General features: G+C 44.7%; 1 protein-coding gene across 4 annotated transcripts in view; it reads left to right on the forward strand.

Annotated features, from left to right (window-relative positions):
* Nucleotides 1-17,631, forward strand: part of LOC112219017 (receptor-type tyrosine-protein phosphatase beta) — a 45,241-nt gene that overhangs the window by 5,206 nt on the left and 22,404 nt on the right. For 3 of the 4 annotated variants that reach the window (XM_042301741.1, XM_042301739.1, XM_042301740.1), the window contains 9 exons: nt 460-864; nt 3,021-4,270; nt 5,311-5,587; nt 7,490-7,798; nt 8,094-8,354; nt 9,625-9,888; nt 10,604-10,879; nt 11,124-11,384; nt 12,339-12,605. In XM_042301741.1, coding sequence (XP_042157675.1) covers nt 460-864; nt 3,021-4,270; nt 5,311-5,587; nt 7,490-7,798; nt 8,094-8,354; nt 9,625-9,888; nt 10,604-10,879; nt 11,124-11,384; nt 12,339-12,605 — 3,570 coding nt within the window. Of the gene's footprint in view, nt 1-459; nt 865-3,020; nt 4,271-4,655; nt 5,204-5,310; nt 5,588-7,489; nt 7,799-8,093; nt 8,355-9,624; nt 9,889-10,603; nt 10,880-11,123; nt 11,385-12,338; nt 12,606-17,631 lie in introns of those variants that run through there. The other variant, XM_042301742.1, reaches the window with a different exon arrangement.

The raw sequence follows: 17,631 nt of genomic DNA on the forward strand, positions 1-17,631 counted from the left end.
TATCTCACTGTAACAATAAAGAGTTCATTCTTTGTCAAAGAAAATATTTATTTTATCTCATATTGACCATGATCGTATTTAACGGACAGCTTTAGCCTACTATATTCACTCAGGTTTGAGATGAGGAATTATTCGTTAATAACAATAACGTCAATTTGACCTATTTTATTCAGCTACAACCAAAGAAAAGTACTAGTTGTAATCGAATAAAACTGTTGCCTTTTGAGAACTGATTTAACATAATCATGGGAAATGTTTATAAACTATTTCTGTAAGCCTGTAGTTTTTTGAAAGCCCGTAGGTATTTGAGAAATGTTGGGCCTTATGCATTTCAAACATTACATTACTAAATTGCTTTCAAAATATTAATAATTTGGCATTAGTTCTTCATCCTTTCGATGACTGTTAGTCCCCCACTATTGACCATCTCTTTGCATCTCTTTGTATCTCCCATCTTAGACGGTTTCCTTATTGCGCACACACCAAAGAAACTGTGCCTGTCAACCCACAAAACCACTGTGATCCTCGGCAGATGCAATGTCACCAGTCCCTATCAACAATGGGAATGGACAAAAGATATGAAGTTGCATCACACACAATCAGCCAAGTGTCTCTGGGCCAACCCGAGCAGTGCAATACCTCGGCACGCGCGCCTGGCCACGATCAGCGACTGTGACAGCGCACCTGCTTGGAAATGCTACGACAAACGAGGAACTTTCGGGTTAGCGGAGAAGCCCATGTACCTGAAGAAACAAGGTATACGGGTTGTGATCCGAGGAGAGCAGAGGTATTCCAACTGGACTAAGTATGAGGAAATCTACTCTGGAGGGAGACAGGTGATTACCCATTTATGCCCGCTTAAAGGTGAGTGTTCTACTGAGGAATTGGGCTGCAAGTCTTCTGTTCGTTTGCATTCAGATAATAATATATATCTGTGCATTCAACTACCATACATCAATTATAAGTAGGCATGCCGATTTAGTAGCCTTGAACGTTATGGATATTTTGTCTTTCCTCATCTGAAGTTTGAGAAGAGAACGTCTTGTAAAATGATAAGGCCCAACTACAGAATTAGCAGCCAACAGTATCTCTACATGGACCCAACAAACTCGTTATGACATAATTTACCTAGTTTACAGTAATGCAACGGATTGTCATTTTTAAAAAGCAGAATTATCACACAGATAAGATCTGTATCTAAATGACTTGCACCATGTCAGCTTTGGACTTGTCTGACATTGGTATGGTGTGAATGCTTGAGGAAAGCAGAGGATGACACTCTTGGTACTGACTTTCCTGCACATTGTTGAGTGTTTTATCAGCCCACTCACTCAGTCAGGAAGAACGTCAGCAGTGTTCTTCCTGCGAACTTAATGACCATACAGGGGACATAGAAGAGGCTATTCATTTCACACTTGGAAAAAAAACTACACATGCTACAATGTAAGCCTAACTGGTATTGTTTAATGTTCATTTACACTAAATGTTTATTCAGGCCACCTGTTATCACATATAATAAAATGGTAACACTTAATTTTTTTGATAGTCCATCTGTAGATGATCTACAGACAATCAGTAACATTTCAAGTAACTATCTACTAACACTAACCCTTATCCTAACCCGAAACTTAACCCTTACCCTAACGCTAGCCGTAACTTAAACTTGAACCCTTACCCTAACGCTAGCCGTAACGAAACTTGAACCCTTACCCTAACGCTAGCCGTAACTTAAACTTGAACCCTTACCCTAACGCTAGCCGTAACTTAAACTTGAACCCTTACCCTAACGCTAGCCGTAACTTAAACTTGAACCCTTACCCTAACGCTAGCCGTAACGAAACTTGAACCCTTACCCTAACGCTAGCCGTAACTTAAACTTGAACCCTTACCCTAACGCTAGCCGTAACGAAACTTGAACCCTTACCCTAACGCTAGCCCCTTGAACCCTTACCCTAACGCTAGCCGTAACTTAAACTTGAAACCCTAACGCTAGCCCCTAAACGAACCCTTACCCTAACGCTAGCCGTAACTTAAACTTGAACCCTTACCCTAACGCTAGCCGTAACTTAAACTTGAACCCTTACCCTAAAGCCCGAAACTTGAACCCTTACCCTAACGCTAGCCGTAACTTAAACTTGAACCCTTACCCTAACGCTAGCCGTAACGAAACTTGAACCCTTACCTAACGCTAGCCGTAACTTAAACTTGAACCCTTACCCTAACGCTAGCCGTAACTTAAACTTGAACCCTTACCCTAACGCTAGCCGTAACTTAAACTTGAACCCTTACCCTAACGCTAGCCGTAACTTAAACTTGAACCCTTACCCTAACGCTAGCCGTAACTTAAACTTGAACCCTTACCCTAACGCTAGCCGTAACGAAACTTGAACCCTTACCCTAACGCTAGCCGTAACTTAAACTTGAACCCTTACCCTAACGCTAGCCGTAAACTTAAACTTGAACCCTTACCCTAACGCTAGCCGTAACTTAAACTTGTGCTTTGATGCGGGTGTTTCCTCCTAGCGGGTGGTCCTACTAACGCTAGCCCTAGCCCTAACTCTAACCTTAACCCTTACCTTAACCATAACCTTATCAAGCAGTTGCCTATAAACATAGTCAGTTGCTTATCAGTTTGTCTGTACAGCATCTACAGATGGACTATCCAAGTAAAATGTGACCAATAAAACCAATACCTAGCTATTTATTTCACCTAATTTAACTTTTTTGTTAAAAAGATGAGTAACATGACAATGAACCATTTATTACCATGTTATTAACATATTGATAAGGCGTTGTGAGCATGCAGTGTGTTTCTTTTAGGAGGAAACACCCACATCAAAGCACAGCGTTGTCTGGAACTTACGGTCAAATTCTTTAATTTCCCATTTAAGAACACTTGGGCTGGGTTAGCGTTATTACTTATGGAACACATACAGTATCTTGAATTTATTTCAATGTTTATCCAATAATATTACAACCATGTGTATACGTCTAGTCACAATAACCCCTCTTTCTTCTAGGTTCCACCACCATCTCAACCTCAACCCCCACAATGTGTTCATCCACACACCAACCTTTGGCATACACCCACGCCATCAGAACAGCCCCTATAACAATAATAAACACACACTCCTCGTCAAACACTATGAGGACCCATAGTAGGACCACCCGGCAGATCTCTAAATTAAGAGTCCCGGTTACATCGTCCAATAGGGTGGCGACATATACGTCTGTGGTGGCGACTCACACTAATGACATCGTCAAGCCTCGGACAAGGACGGCCACGATGGGTCTCATTCCAAGTTCCATCCCAACGGCCGTCACAACATCACGGGCAGTTCTCAACCACAGCCATGATGTTCTCTCGTCCAGTCCTGCTTTGTCCACAACTGACTCTGCCATGGACCAAACGGTGAGTGCTCCCACCGAAAATGCCCTCCTCGACTCGAGGAATGAAGCCAAGACTCCATCAGTAAACCAACCAACTTCCAGTTCCACCACACCTAATGTAGATGAGATGGTGTCAACTGCAGCTACCACTATGACTGTGGTTTCCTCTACAATTACCTCAGTGCCCAACACAAGTTCTAAAACAGACTCAGCAGCTACTTCTACGGTAGTGGTCGTTACCTCTGATGCTAAAGCCACAACTTCTGCTGCTTTATCTATCTCGTCCTCTGTTTCAACCACTAACTCTGATTCTACCATCACACCTACCAGTACCACAGCTTTCCCCAAAACTAGGAAAGTACCCCCCAGAAAGTTTGTGGTTCCATCTACAACCAAAACCACAACTGTGCCGACTACAACAACCGCTGCCCCTACATCTCCTACTGTTGTCAGAACAACAAAGACTACAGCAAAATTCACAAGGAAAGTAGTCACACCCAATGCTGCCACAGCCCCACCCACAACATTTTCAACTCAGCTCACAACATCCTCAATTTCACCCACAACCTTTTCAACAGTAAAGACTATAGCAAAACCCACAATGAAAATAGCCCTGCCCACAACCTCTACAGCCCCACCTACTGCCTCTTCAACTCCACCCAATACCACTCCAATCACATCTACAACAGCCCCGCCGACAACATATACCACACCACCCATAACTATAACAAACCCACCTACCACAACCACATCCACAACTACTACAGCTCCACCCAGAAGTACTACAACCACATCCACAACCACACCCACAGCAACTACAGCTCCAACAACAACTACTACAGTACCGACTACAACCACAGAGTTGACCTCCATCCCACAGGTGCGTGATGATGACAGTCACTTGAAATTAACATTTCAATCGATTTTGAATTTGTGAAATTCCATAAAGAATGCTCAAAATCATATTTGCATGCATATTTGTAGAAGGAACATTAAAGGCAGTGAAGCTTGGAACAGACCTTCTGAAAGAAGGGCTATAGTAATGGCAAATAGTAATATAGAATATATTAGTCATATTCAAATAGTCTTTCAACAGAGTAAATTCTGCAATCACAATAGTAGGCTATGAATTACAACCATGTCATGCCCCTTTAACCTACTGTATCCTATGGGTGTTAGTTTAAGTGGACCTAAAGTTCTTCAGACAGAGAAGGCAGAGAGAGACAGGCAGGAAGGAAAGTAGGGTGGGGTATCACGGGGAGAGAAGGAGGCTACTCAAGGTGCTGCTGTCCAGACTCAAGTGAAGGTTAAGGCTGTGAGCAAGTAGACAGACTATTTGATAGGAACTTAGGCTACTGTAGGTGTTAGAAAAAGTGTATATAGAAGGCGGAAGTAGATGCTGATATGGAATCAATTTCCGAGCAGTCTGTCTACCTGACGCCGGTGATGGTGCAGCCTGAGCATTGAGGAAGGGTGTAGGAAAATAATGTGGACTAGAGATTGAAAGTGACGAGATGGTAGCGTGGGAAGAGACTGTGCGTGGTCTACATTGCACAGATTTTGGGCAACCACAAAATCACAACGAGATGCCATGCTTGGTTAGGCACGTGCCACCCCTGTAGCCGCCTCCAACATGCCATTGTGAAATTCAGAAAATAAATATACATTGTTATTTTATGGACCGATTATGACAACCAATGTTGGAATATATTTTATTTTTATTTATTGACCTAACGGATTTAAATCAACGACCGCAATGTTCAGATGTGCAACTATTATTTTGATCGTTTGTTTATGGTGGTGTTGTGTCGAGGTGAGTCATGGTTAAAGTCCATTTAACCTGGATTATTTTCCACTTGCTGCCTACTGTTGCTTAGCCTATCTTTTGGTTACATGTTGCCACTTCTGTGTTCCTTTCAGGCCGATACCACTAATGCTGTCAAATGTTCAGTCAACCTGACAGAGACCATCGCCAGGACGGATTCTATTGCACTCAAATTAATAACAACGGGAGAAGCTTGTAATTTCACCGTTTTTTATGAGAATAGTCGTTCCGATATAACGGATTGTGATCTATATGGGCAGTATAGTAATGTGTATATCTGCGATATAAGGGATGTAGAACCTGGGACGTTACACCACTTTGAAGTGATATCGAAGACTGATGGAGAGAGGAGAAACGTATCAGTGCGAACAGGTAAGCTAAGTGTCATAAACCAAAATTCGTTTCTGTTATATTTTAACCTATTTAATGGTATTCTATTCTAAATGTATTTTAGATTGTTAAATTTACTTTAATTAATCTTAAACGTCCTACAATATCAGAACCCCCTCCCCCAGTATCATGCACCATATATGTTTTCTGTTGATTTTAGTCTATTTCTATTGTTGATCATGATATTCGAATGATTATATATTTCGTTAAAGATTAAGTTTTACACCTGATTAATTCAAAGATATCGAATTTGGCAGTCAGAACCACTTCAAACAGTTAGCAGTGGCATGACTCCTCTGATATCATAAACTCGCCATCATTAAATATATCTAACACATATGATATCATATTAGGACAGCTTAGGTTCTAATGTATTGTAAACATCTAATTTATTCCAACAGCTCCTTTTGGTTGTCTTTCTGTTGGTGTTTTATTGCATAAACGTTGATACTTAAATTGTATGTAGCAACATTTAGAATTTAGCTTTCATATAATTTTACTGTAATATTTGATGTATTGTGAAATGGCTTGAAATTGTATATGTTCATTCATATCCTTTTGTATTATTTGATTTATGCTTACAGTAGTCAAGCCTTTGTTCTGCCCAGTATTGAACCATGTTGCACTGAATAGATTCTGTGCATCGCTTTGATAATGAAGAACATGGAGAATAGAGAACTATTGTGCCAACACCGCTGAAGTCCAGTACACTTTATCCTTTGTAAAATCCTTTGAACATTGTCAAGGCCACAACCTTAGAATGTCCTGCCAAGAACTTGGAGCCAGCCCTCTGGTCATTGGTCTCACAGCTCTAGATTAGAACCAGGGAAGTTCTGGAACACACTGCTGCTCCAATCACCTAAGGTTGTAACAGTAGAGGTCAGTAACAATGCAGAGCATCTAATCTTAAGTGTTTGTTTCCAGACAGATCTCCTTCTCCCCAGAGCCACTTCCCGCCAAGCATTGTTTCTTTGTACTAACGGATACAGGAGGCCTCCATGTTTTGTTTTCACGGGACAAATAGATTAGACTACAGTGCACTCCAGAACTTTGCATTCAAAGTGTGGCCGAGATTTTTTGTCTTGGGTCTTTGTGTGTGGACTTTGAAATGTCAATTTTTGACAGTAGCCTACGAAGGATGAAATCCTCAAGATTAACAGTTCAAATCACTTGGACTTCCAAATCACTTGGACTTTATCCAGTACTGTTTTTATATTTACAGATACAATGTAGTTACTGTGTAATACAGTAGTGGTCTTGTAAAGTGCCCCAATGTGGCTCTAGGATTGGACGGACAATGTCCTTGCTGATTAGCCAATGTGATTCCTGGGGTTGCTCTGAAGAGCCCTCAGAGGGGAAGCATTATGAAGAAAGGGTCAAAGTTAATTGCTGAGCTGTGGGGGGCACCACTTACCCTGTTCTGCTCCTCTCTCTCCATTTGGTCTTTGTTTTTGTCGTTTCCTGTCAAGGCTCGCTCTCTCGCTCAAGACGCATGCAGGTCTCCCAGCGAATCGCCACATTCTTTAAAGAACCAAAACAATCTTATCGCTCTGCTCCATCGCAGGCAGCCACCACTGGCTTTCAGTGAAGCACAAAGACAGGATCCAGATATTCTTCATGACCTTTTCTCCTAGTTGTATAATATCAAGATGTTTAATTGAGGTTTATTTAATATTGGCAAGATGCTGGCCCCTTGCTGGCCCCTTGTTTAAAGGATGTCTTTGTTGTCTATCATATTATTTATAGAAAAAATACTAACACATTCTCTCTCTCTCTCTCTCTCTCTCTCTCTCTCTCTCTCTCTCTCTCTCTCTCTCTCGCTCTCTCTCTCCCTCCCTCCCCCTCCCTCCCTCCCTCCCTCCCTCCCTCCCTCCCTCCCCCTAGATCCGGTTAGTCCGTCCAGGTTGGACGTCCTACCAGACCAGGTCCAGGCAGCTCAGTATAAGAGTCAGGGTCACGGTGGCTCCCCAGGCCTGCATGTATCCTGGCCTCGCTCTCGCGGGCTGGTCGACTGGTATGAGCTCACACTACAGGACACTAAAACAGGAGAGAGCCGGAATACTCGCATCATGGGCACTGCCGTCCCTCAGTTAGGCTTTACCGCCCTCACCCCTGGCACCCTCTATGGCCTCAGCCTGGTGGCAATAGCTGGGAATAAAACTGCCCCACCAGTGCTGGCCACTGCAACCACAGGTGAGGGACCATCTTGCTGTTGTTATGTGGTTTCACTGGTCCTCTATTTGCATGTAATTTTCAGGATTTCTACACCCAATGTGCTGATCACCTGATATTTATGATAAACAAATTGTGTACGATATTCTACTGTCGGCTCTACTGCCATTCTACCATACCCCTATTCCTATACTCACTTCAGTGCCTCCATGTTTGTTTGACTTGGATAACATAGAAATCACTGATCTACTTTGTTACTTTGTTAGACTTCAACAAGCTGCTCACTAGCATTGACCACTTTGTATTTTTCCCCCAGCTCCCTCAGCCATCAGCGGCCTCCAGCTCTTGGCCTCCTCTAACAGCCTGGGGGTTTCTTGGCAGCCCGGCCCAGGCAGGAGAGAGCGTTTCAGAGTGCTGCTGAGGGAGCGGCAGGGCAGCCTGGTCAGGAACGTCACCCTGAAGAGTAGCGTCACCTCCCACATCCTTAATGACCTGTTGCCTGGGACACTGTACACTGTCACTGTGGTGACTGAGGCTGGAGGCCTTCAGAATGCTGTCTTCAAACAAGCAGTCACAGGTATAGTAACAGTCACAGAGGAAATGTGTCATGCTAGTTATGTTTGGGGGGTAAGGTAGCAGTCACAAAGGAAATGTGTCATGCCTGTTCTGTTTTGGTGGTAAGGTAACAGTCACAGAGGAAATGTCATGCTAGTTCTGTTTGGGGGTAAGGTAACAGTCACAGAGTAAATGTCATGCTAGTTCTGTTTGGGGGGTAAGGTAACAGTCACAGAGGAAATGTCATGCTAGTTCTGTTTGGGGGTAAGGTAACAGTCACAGAGGAAATGTCATGCTAGTTCTGTTTGGGGGTAAGGTAACAGTCACAGAGGAAATGTCATGCTAGTTCTGTTTGGGGGTAAGGTAACAGTCACAGAGGAAATGTCATGCTAGTTCTGTTTGGGGTTAAGGTAACAGTCACAGAGGAAATGTCATGCTAGTTCTGTTTGGGGGGTAAGGTAGCAGTCACAGAGGAAATGTCATGCTAGTTCTGTTTGGGGGGTAAGGTAACAGTCACAGAGGAAATGTCATGCTAGTTCTGTTTGGGGTTAAGGTAACGGTGGTGACAGTCCTCACAGGTATTATGGTAGGGACTCTGAAATTCACCTGTTGGAATAGTAAGACTGATACTTTTTTTGGTTGAAGTGTTCACCCATCCAACCACTAACCAAGTCTACTCCTGCTTAGCTTTTGTTATCCAGCAAAGAGGAGTAGAGTCCTAGGGCTTCAATGTCAGTGAGTTCAATACAGGTTCAGGGTGGAATGTTTCTCACACATTTATCTGGCTTAGTTTGCAGGGCTTTGTTTAACTTTCCAACACTGCACCCTTCTCTTTATACAGTCCCTACCACCACCATGGCCTTGCTCTCTGTCGGTCGTTGTTTCCAAGATATTTTAGGCTTCTCTATCCCACCCTTCCCTTCCTCTGTCTGCAGCTGGCTTGCCAATCAAGGCCTTCCTTCCCCTCCCAACCCACCACACAAATACGGCTAGCCAGTAACACACTGCACAGCCACTGAACACAATGCTAGATTTTGTATTTTTTTAATGGTACTTCGAGTTGGACAGGAACAATTGTCCTGGAAAGGTGTCAGTGTCCAAAAAGACCTGCTGTCACCTCCCTCAAATACATCCCTCTCAATCAACTTTAAAAAACTGAAGAAAAAGGTTCCTCTTTTCAGGTTTCTGAAACTCCCCCTCAAATGGAAATGGCTAAAAGGGATGTGTAGCCCATCATTCAGCAGTGCTCCCACTAGACCAGACTCTGACACGTGTTGTTTTTCTTCCCCTAGTCCCCGCGGCGGTGTCAGACCTCCTCTTGGAGAACAACGGCAGTCTGGACTCATTGAGGGCCTCCTGGGTCACAGCTATGGGCAGCGTGGACACATACCTGGTCTCCCTTGCAACCCTGGGTTCAGCCGATCAGGACAGGACGCTGCCACCCAATGCCACAGAGGTGGTCTTCCGTGGCCTGACCCCTGGACGATCCTATCAGTTGTCTATGAGGTCAAAGGTCGGAGACCAGATGACTGAGGCTGTGACCATGGGTAGAACTGGTAAGTTGTTCTGGAGGGTCAATGTCAATGTCACACCTCAGATTAAGTTTATGCCTATCTAGTTCCATATCAAAACTGTTTTGAGTGAAAAATTAGGGCTGGTCAAAAGCCACAAAAGCCAGGAAATACTAATGTGCACCACAATCCTTAACTTCACCTCTGCATCTTCAATGAAGATCTGGCTGCATGAACACCTCCATTAACCTCTCTCTCCCTCCTCCCTTTACACTGCCTCCTCTCTCCCTCCTCCCTTTACACTGCCTCCTCTCTCCCTCCTCCCTTTACGCTGCCTCCTCTCTCCCTCCTCCCTTTACACTGCCTCCTCTCTCCCTTCTCCCTTTACACTGCCTCCCTCCTCCCTCTGCCCCTCCTCCCTTTACACTGCCTCCTCTCTCCCTCCTCCTTTACCCTTTCTCTCCCTCCTCCCTTTACCTGCCTCCTCTCCCTCCTCCCTTTACACTGCTTCCTCTCTCCCTCCTCCCTTTACACTGCCTCCTCTCTCATTCCTCCATTTACACTGCCTCCTCTCTCCCTCCTCCCTTTACGCTGCCTCCTCTCTCCCTCCTCCCTTTACACTGCCTCCTCTCTCCCTCCTCCCTTTACACTGCCTCCTCTCTCCCTTCTCCCTTTACACTGCCTCCTCTCTCCCTCCTCCCTTTATACTGCCTCCTCTCTCCCTCCTCCCTTTACACTGCCTCCTTTCTCCCTTCCTTAGTGCCAGACAAGGTGTCTCAATTGACCATGGTGGGCCTCAGTGACGGCAGCACTCTGAAGATGACATGGTCACCGCCTAGAGGGGAATGGGAGAACTACCGCATCCTGCTAATGAATGCCACAGTGGCTCTGGTCAATAAGACACTAAGCAGGCCAGTGAGACAGTACTCCTTCTCTGGGGCTTCCCTGGGGCTGGTGCCTGGCAGGCTTTACACAGCTCAGATCATGGTGGAGGCTGGCCCATTTGGCAACATTGCTCACTGCCAGGGAATGCTAGGTAAGTTACATTTCAAATATTTTGATGCTAAGCTTGGTGTATATGTGGAATGTTTTTATGGGTCAAATTATATCCATGTAGGATGGTTCTTAAAATGAAATTGTCATGGCTCCTGAAGTTTATCATTTTTTGCCCTCTCTCTCTCTTTACTTGTTCACATCTCCTTCCCCCTTTTCCTTCACCCCCCTTTCCGTCCCCTTTCTCCCCCCTTTACTTATTTAATCATTCTCTCCCCCTCTCTCAGCACCTCGGCCTGTCCAGCAGCTGGTCGTCTGTCACAGTGATGAGACGTCTCTGAGCGTGCTGTGGTCTCTCCCCGTAGGGGAGTGGGACGGGTACACTGTGGTCCTGAGACAGGGGAACACTGTCGTGTCCCAGAGGACACTGTCCCGTGACGCCAGGGAGTGCACCTTCAACGTCCTCACACCCGGACACCAGTACCCCATCACTGTCACGACCAACAGTGGGGGCCTAAACAGCTCAACTTCAGTGATTGGACGAACCAGTGAGTCACGTTTCCCAAGGGATATGAATAATGATGTTTTTGCCCCAGTATGGTTATGTTCTAGACTAGACACTAGAACTCTCAAACTCAACTCTGGACCTCGATGTCAATTCCACAGCGTTTTTTCTTTATTTAGTATTATTATTTTCTTTATTTAACTATGCAAGCCAGTTAAGAACAAAATCTTGTTTACAATGACGGCCTACCGCGGCCAAACCCTAGACCGGATGACGCTGGGCCAATTGTGCGCCGCCCTATGGGACTCCCAATCACGGCCAGTTGTAATACAGCCTGGAATCGAACCAGGGTCTGTATGGGCGGCAGGTAGCCTAGTAGTTAGAGCGTTGGGCCAGTAAACGGAAGGTTAGGTTGCTGGATCGAATCCCCGTGCTGATAAGGTCAAATCTGTCGTTCTGCCCCTGAGCAAGGCAGTTAACCCACTGTTCCCCTAGCGCCGAAGACGTGGATGACCATTAATGCAGCCTCCTGTACCTCTCTGATTCAGAGGGATTGGGTTAAATGCGGAAGACACATTTCAGTTGAATACTTTCAGTTGGACCACTGACTAGGTATCCCCCTTTCCCCTAGTGACGCCTCTAGCACGGAGATGCAGTGCCTTAGACCGTTGTGCCACTCGGGAGCCCAAATTGTTACCCTCTAATCAGGGACTGATTTAGACCTGGAACCAGGTAAATGCAATTAATTATCAGGTAGAAGAGAAAACCAGCAGGCTCCAGACCTCGTAGGGTAAGAGTTGAAAATTCTTGCATTGCTCCATACAAGTTTTGTAGTCATATACTGTAACAGAGTTGTTGTAGTCATATAATAATGAGCTTTTCCCCCATTGACAGAACTGATGCTGTGTCTATGACTCAATGACTCTTTATGATCTCAATTTCTCTGTAATGTCTCACATCTCTGATGGCCCCTCTATCTCTCTCTGTCTACTCCCAGCCCCAGCGCAGGTGACCAGTCTGCGTGTGACCAACGGTGGCAGCACGGACAGCCTCCAGACCCAGTGGGAGCGGGCAACCGGAGAGCTGGACTCATACCACGTGCTGCTCATCCATGACAGCAGCGTGATCAAGAACGAGAGCGCCCCAGCCCACACCATGGCCTACAGCTTCCTGGCCCTGAAGCCTGGAGCCCTCTACAGGGTGGTAGTAACCACCATCAGAGCAGGACAAGCCTCCAGGCAGAGCGTGGCAGAGGGACGCACAGGTAGACAACTTTGTGATTACTGATTTATGTAGCCTACTTTAAATGTATAATGTAAAAATAGATACATTTTTAAATAATGTTTAGCTATCACACATGAATTCAGTTAAAGGGCACTGACAGTTTTAACTGTTTGTGTGACAAACACCAGTATGCAAAATAATGTATTTTATTATATTTAGGGTTGACAGGATATTATTCAGAACTCTTAGCTTTTATCTGATATGACAGGAATTTATAGGAACCACTGCCTCATGAATACTCAGGAAAGAAAAAGGTGTAGATTCATGCGCAGAGTGGCAGGTGTTTATTAAGCCGTTGCAGAAGGCAGGAATCGTGGTCACCAGCAGGCAATGGTCAAACACAGGTAGGCAAACAGGCAGGTAAATCAAAACGAAGACTGAGCTGGTTCTCACAAACAAGCTAGGATAAGGCTTAGTAGAGTCAAAACAACCAATACCTCACAAAGGCACGAACAGATTGAACTCAACTAAATAAGGAGCTGATGAGACCTTGTGAGTAACTAACACAGGTGAAATCAATGAACAAAAATGAAAGACAGGGCTACGTTCCAGAACACAAAGAGACAGGGCTACGGTCAAGAATACAAAGAGACAGGGCTACGTTCCAGAACACAAAGAGACAGGGCTACGTTCAAGAACACAAAGAGACAGGGCTACGTTCCAGAACACAAAGAGACAGGGCTACGTTCCAGAACACAAAGAGACAGGGCTACGTTCCAGAACACAAAGAGACAGGGCTACGTTCCAGAACACAAAGAGACAGGGCTACGTTCAAGAACACAAAGAGACAGGGCTACGTTCCAGAACACAAAGAGACAGGGCTACGTTCCAGAACACAAAGAGACAGGGCTACGTTCCAGAACACAAAGAGACAGGGCTACGTTCCAGAACACAAAGAGACAGGGCTACGTTCAAGAACACAAAGAGACAGGGCTACGTTCCAGAACACAAAGAGACAGGGCTACGTTCCAGAACACAAAGAGACAGGGCTACGGTCAAGAATACAAAGAGACAGGGCTACGTTCCAGAACACAAAGAGACAGGGCTACGTTCCAGAACACAAAGAGACAGGGCTACGTTCAAGAACACAAAGAGACAGGGCTACGTTCCAGAACACAAAGAGACAGGGCTACGTTCAAGAACACAAAGAGACAGGGCTACGTTCCAGAACACAAAGAGACAGGGCTACGTTCCAGAATACAAAGAGACAGGGCTACGTTCCAGAATACAAAGAGACAGGGCTACGTTCCAGAATACAAAGAGACAGGGCTACGTTCCAGAACACAAAGAGACAGGGCTACGTTCCAGAACACAAAGAGACAGGGCTACGTTCCAGAACACAAAGAGACAGGGCTACGTTCCAGAACACAAAGAGACAGGGCTACGGTCAAGAATACAAAGAGACAGGGCTACGTTCCAGAACACAAAGAGACAGGGCTACGTTCAAGAACACAAAGAGACAGGGCTACGTTCCAGAACACAAAGAGACAGGGCTACGTTCCAGAACACAAAGAGACAGGGCTACGTTCCAGAACACAAAGAGACAGGGCTACAGTCAAGAATACAAAGAGACAGGGCTACGTTCCAGAATACAAAGAGACAGGGCTACGTTCCAGAATACAAAGAGACAGGGCTACGTTCCAGAACACAAAGAGACAGGGCTACGGTCAAGAATACAAAGAGACAGGGCTACGTTCAAGAACACAACGAAAAGAACACAAGGTTGACGAAGAAAATAAATACAGAACCTTACACCGACTACACAGCAAACATGTCAAGGTCTTCCTTTCAAAGATTTCCCATCATGAACGAAAAAGGATGGGGGTTCTTTTTTGTATGGTTGAATTCCAGCTACCTTAATCTGAGAACGTTTTCATTTAAATGAACAAAGAATATACAACAGAATATAAAGTTCTTAAAGATACTTCCAAACTGGGCACAATGGTGGGTTTTGCTGATGCATCTAATCCTTTATACATACACTACCATTCAAACGTTTGGGCTCATTTAGAAATGTCCTTGTTTTTGAAAGAGAAGCACATCTTTTGTCCATTAAAATAACATCAAATTGATCAGAAATACAGTGTAAACATTGTTAATGTTGTAAATTACTATTGTAGCTGGAAATGTCAGATTTTTTATGGAATATACAGGAGTACAGAGGCCCATTATCAGCAACCATCACTCCTGTGTTCCAATGCCACGTCGTGTTAGCTAATCCAAGTTGATCATTTTAAAAGGCTAATTGATCATTAGAAAATGCTTTTGCAATTATGTTAGCACAACTGAAAACTGTTATCCTGATTAAAGAAGCAATATAACTGGCTTTCTTTAGACTAGTTGAGTTTCTGGAGCATCAGCATTTGTGGGTTTGATTACAGGCTCAAAATGGCCAGAAACAAATAACTTTATTCTGAAACTCGTCAGTTTATTCTTGTTCTGAGAAATGAATGCTATTCCATACGAGAAATTTCCAAGTATCTGAAGATCTCGTACAACGCTGTGTACTACTCCCTTCACAGAACAGCGCAAACGTTCTCTAACCAGAATAGAAAGAGGAGTGGGAGTCCCCGGTGCACAACTAAGCACTTGTCGTACATTAGAGTGTCTAGTTTGAGAAACTGCCTCTGGCAGTCTCTATAGGGGTGCCACAGGGTTCAATTCTCAGGCCGACTCTTTTCTCTGTACACATCAATGATGTCGCTCTTGCTGCTGGTGATTCTCTGATTCACCTCTACGCAGACGACACCATTCTGTATACTTCTGGCCCTTCTTTGGACACTGTGCTAACTAACCTCCACTGTGCTAACTGACCTTCAATGCCATACAACACTCCTTCCGTGGCCTCCAACTGCTCTTAAATGCAAGTAAAACTTAATGCATGCTCTTCAACCGATCGCTGCCCACACCTGCCCGCCCATCCAGCATCCCTACTCTGGACAGTTCTGACTTAGAATATGTGGACAACTACAAATACCTAGGTGTCTGGTTAGATTGTAAACTCTCCTTCCAGACTCACATAAATCATCTGAAATCCAAAATTAAATCTAGAATTGTCTTCCTATTTCACAACCATGCATCCTTTACTCATGCTGCCAAACATAACCTCGTAGATTTGACTATCCTACCGATCCTTGACTTCGGCGATGTCATTTACAAAATAGCCTCCAACACTAATCAGCAAATTGGATGCAGTCTATCACAGTGCAATCCATTTTGTCACCAAAGCCCCATATACTACCCACCACTGAGAAATGTATGCTCTAGTTGGCTGGTCCTCACTTCATATCCGTCGCCAGACCCACTGGCTCCAGGTCATTTATAAGTCTTTGCTAGGTAAAGCCCCGCCTTAACTCAGCTCATTGATCACCATAGCAGCACCCACTTGTAGCACGCGGTTCAGCAGGTATATTTCACTGGTCACCCCCAAAACCTATTCCTCTTTGGCCGCCTTTCCTTCCAGTTCTCTGCTGCCAATGACTGGAACGAATTGCAAAAATCACTGAAGCTAGAGAGTCATATCTCCCTAACTAACTTTTAGCATCAGCTGTCAGAGCAGCTCACAGATCATTGCACCTGTACATAGCCCATCTGTAAATAACAAATCCAACTACCTCATTCCCATATTTTTTGTTTTTTTTGTTGCTCCTTTGCACCCCAGTATCTCTACTTGCACATTCATATTCTGCACATCTATCACACCAGTGTTTAATTGCTAAATTGTAATTACTTCGCCACTACCGCCTATTTATTGCCTTACCTCCCTAAACTTACCTCATTTGCACACTGTATGTAGATTTTTCCTATTGTGTTATTGACTGTACATTTGTTTATTCCATGTGTAACTCTTTTTTGTTGTTTGTGTCGCACTGCTTTGCTTTATCTTGGCCAGGTCGCAGTTGTAAATGGGAACTTGTTTTCAACTGGCCTACATGGTTAAATAAAAAGTATGTCCATCCTATCCTTCTCCCTCTCCTCATCTATTGACTTCATCATATCTACCTTCTCCTGCTCTGTTTTCTGGATTGTATGTGCTGGAGACTCTGCAACATCTTCCATTTCCTCTCCATCTCATTTTCCATCTCCTCAAGTAACTCCACCCTATCCTTTTCCCTCTCATCTTCTATTGTTTTCATCATCTCATCAATGTCCTTTTCCTGACTCAAGGCTGGGTCTGAGGGTCTGTCTGTGTAGAGCCTCCTATGAATAGCAGGTGGCAACAGCAGGGGGCATTTGGTTGAAGAGAGATCAGGAAACCAATGCGTTATAGGCATGGGAGGATCAACCAGTGGAGGAAGGACAGGAGAGCATCCGTGAAGTCTCTGGACAGATTGGAGGACACCTGAGCTGCCTGTCTGAGACACCCTCTGATTGGGTGCAGAGCTGACATGTAGACACAAGGGTGTTGGGCTTAGTGCTGGTGCTGTCCTGACATGAGCCTAGGCTGGCCGGTGGGAGTCACTGGAATGGGGAATTCCCAATTAGGTTTCAAGCAGCCTGAAGGGTCAATTCTTTCCACACCATTCTTGTTTTGTGGGATACGACAGCATTATGGTTAAACCATTTCCAGTTTTATTAAATACCGTTACCTGGCATAAGACTAATCAGCTGTTTGATTCATCTAGCACACTTTCGATTGTCCCAAAGTTTAGTTCAGCAGTGTTGGATAAACTTTTTCCAATGTCAAATAAACGCGACTTATCATTCAGTTATGTTTGAAATGTCATCGCACTGCCTCAATGAACTCTCCCAGTCTCCTCACCTCTGTCCAGAGTGCCTTGGTCTCCAAGTCCACCTTGTCCACCAGCCTTCTAATGACCACACAGAGATGCTGGTTGTCATTCTCCTGCTTCCATTGGCTATTCTTCTGCAGCTCCTCATCATTCTGCTGTTTCTTCTGGCCATCATGGTGTCCTGGTCACTCTTGAGGACTTTGATGGCCTTCCCCATCAGCGTTACCTTCTCTCTTAGGAGAACCTCATTCTGAGACTTGTTGGACTGCCTCT

The sequence above is a fragment of the Oncorhynchus tshawytscha genome, linkage group LG19 (assembly GCF_018296145.1).
Source record: "Oncorhynchus tshawytscha isolate Ot180627B linkage group LG19, Otsh_v2.0, whole genome shotgun sequence".
Classification (NCBI taxonomy): Eukaryota; Metazoa; Chordata; class Actinopteri; order Salmoniformes; family Salmonidae; genus Oncorhynchus; species Oncorhynchus tshawytscha.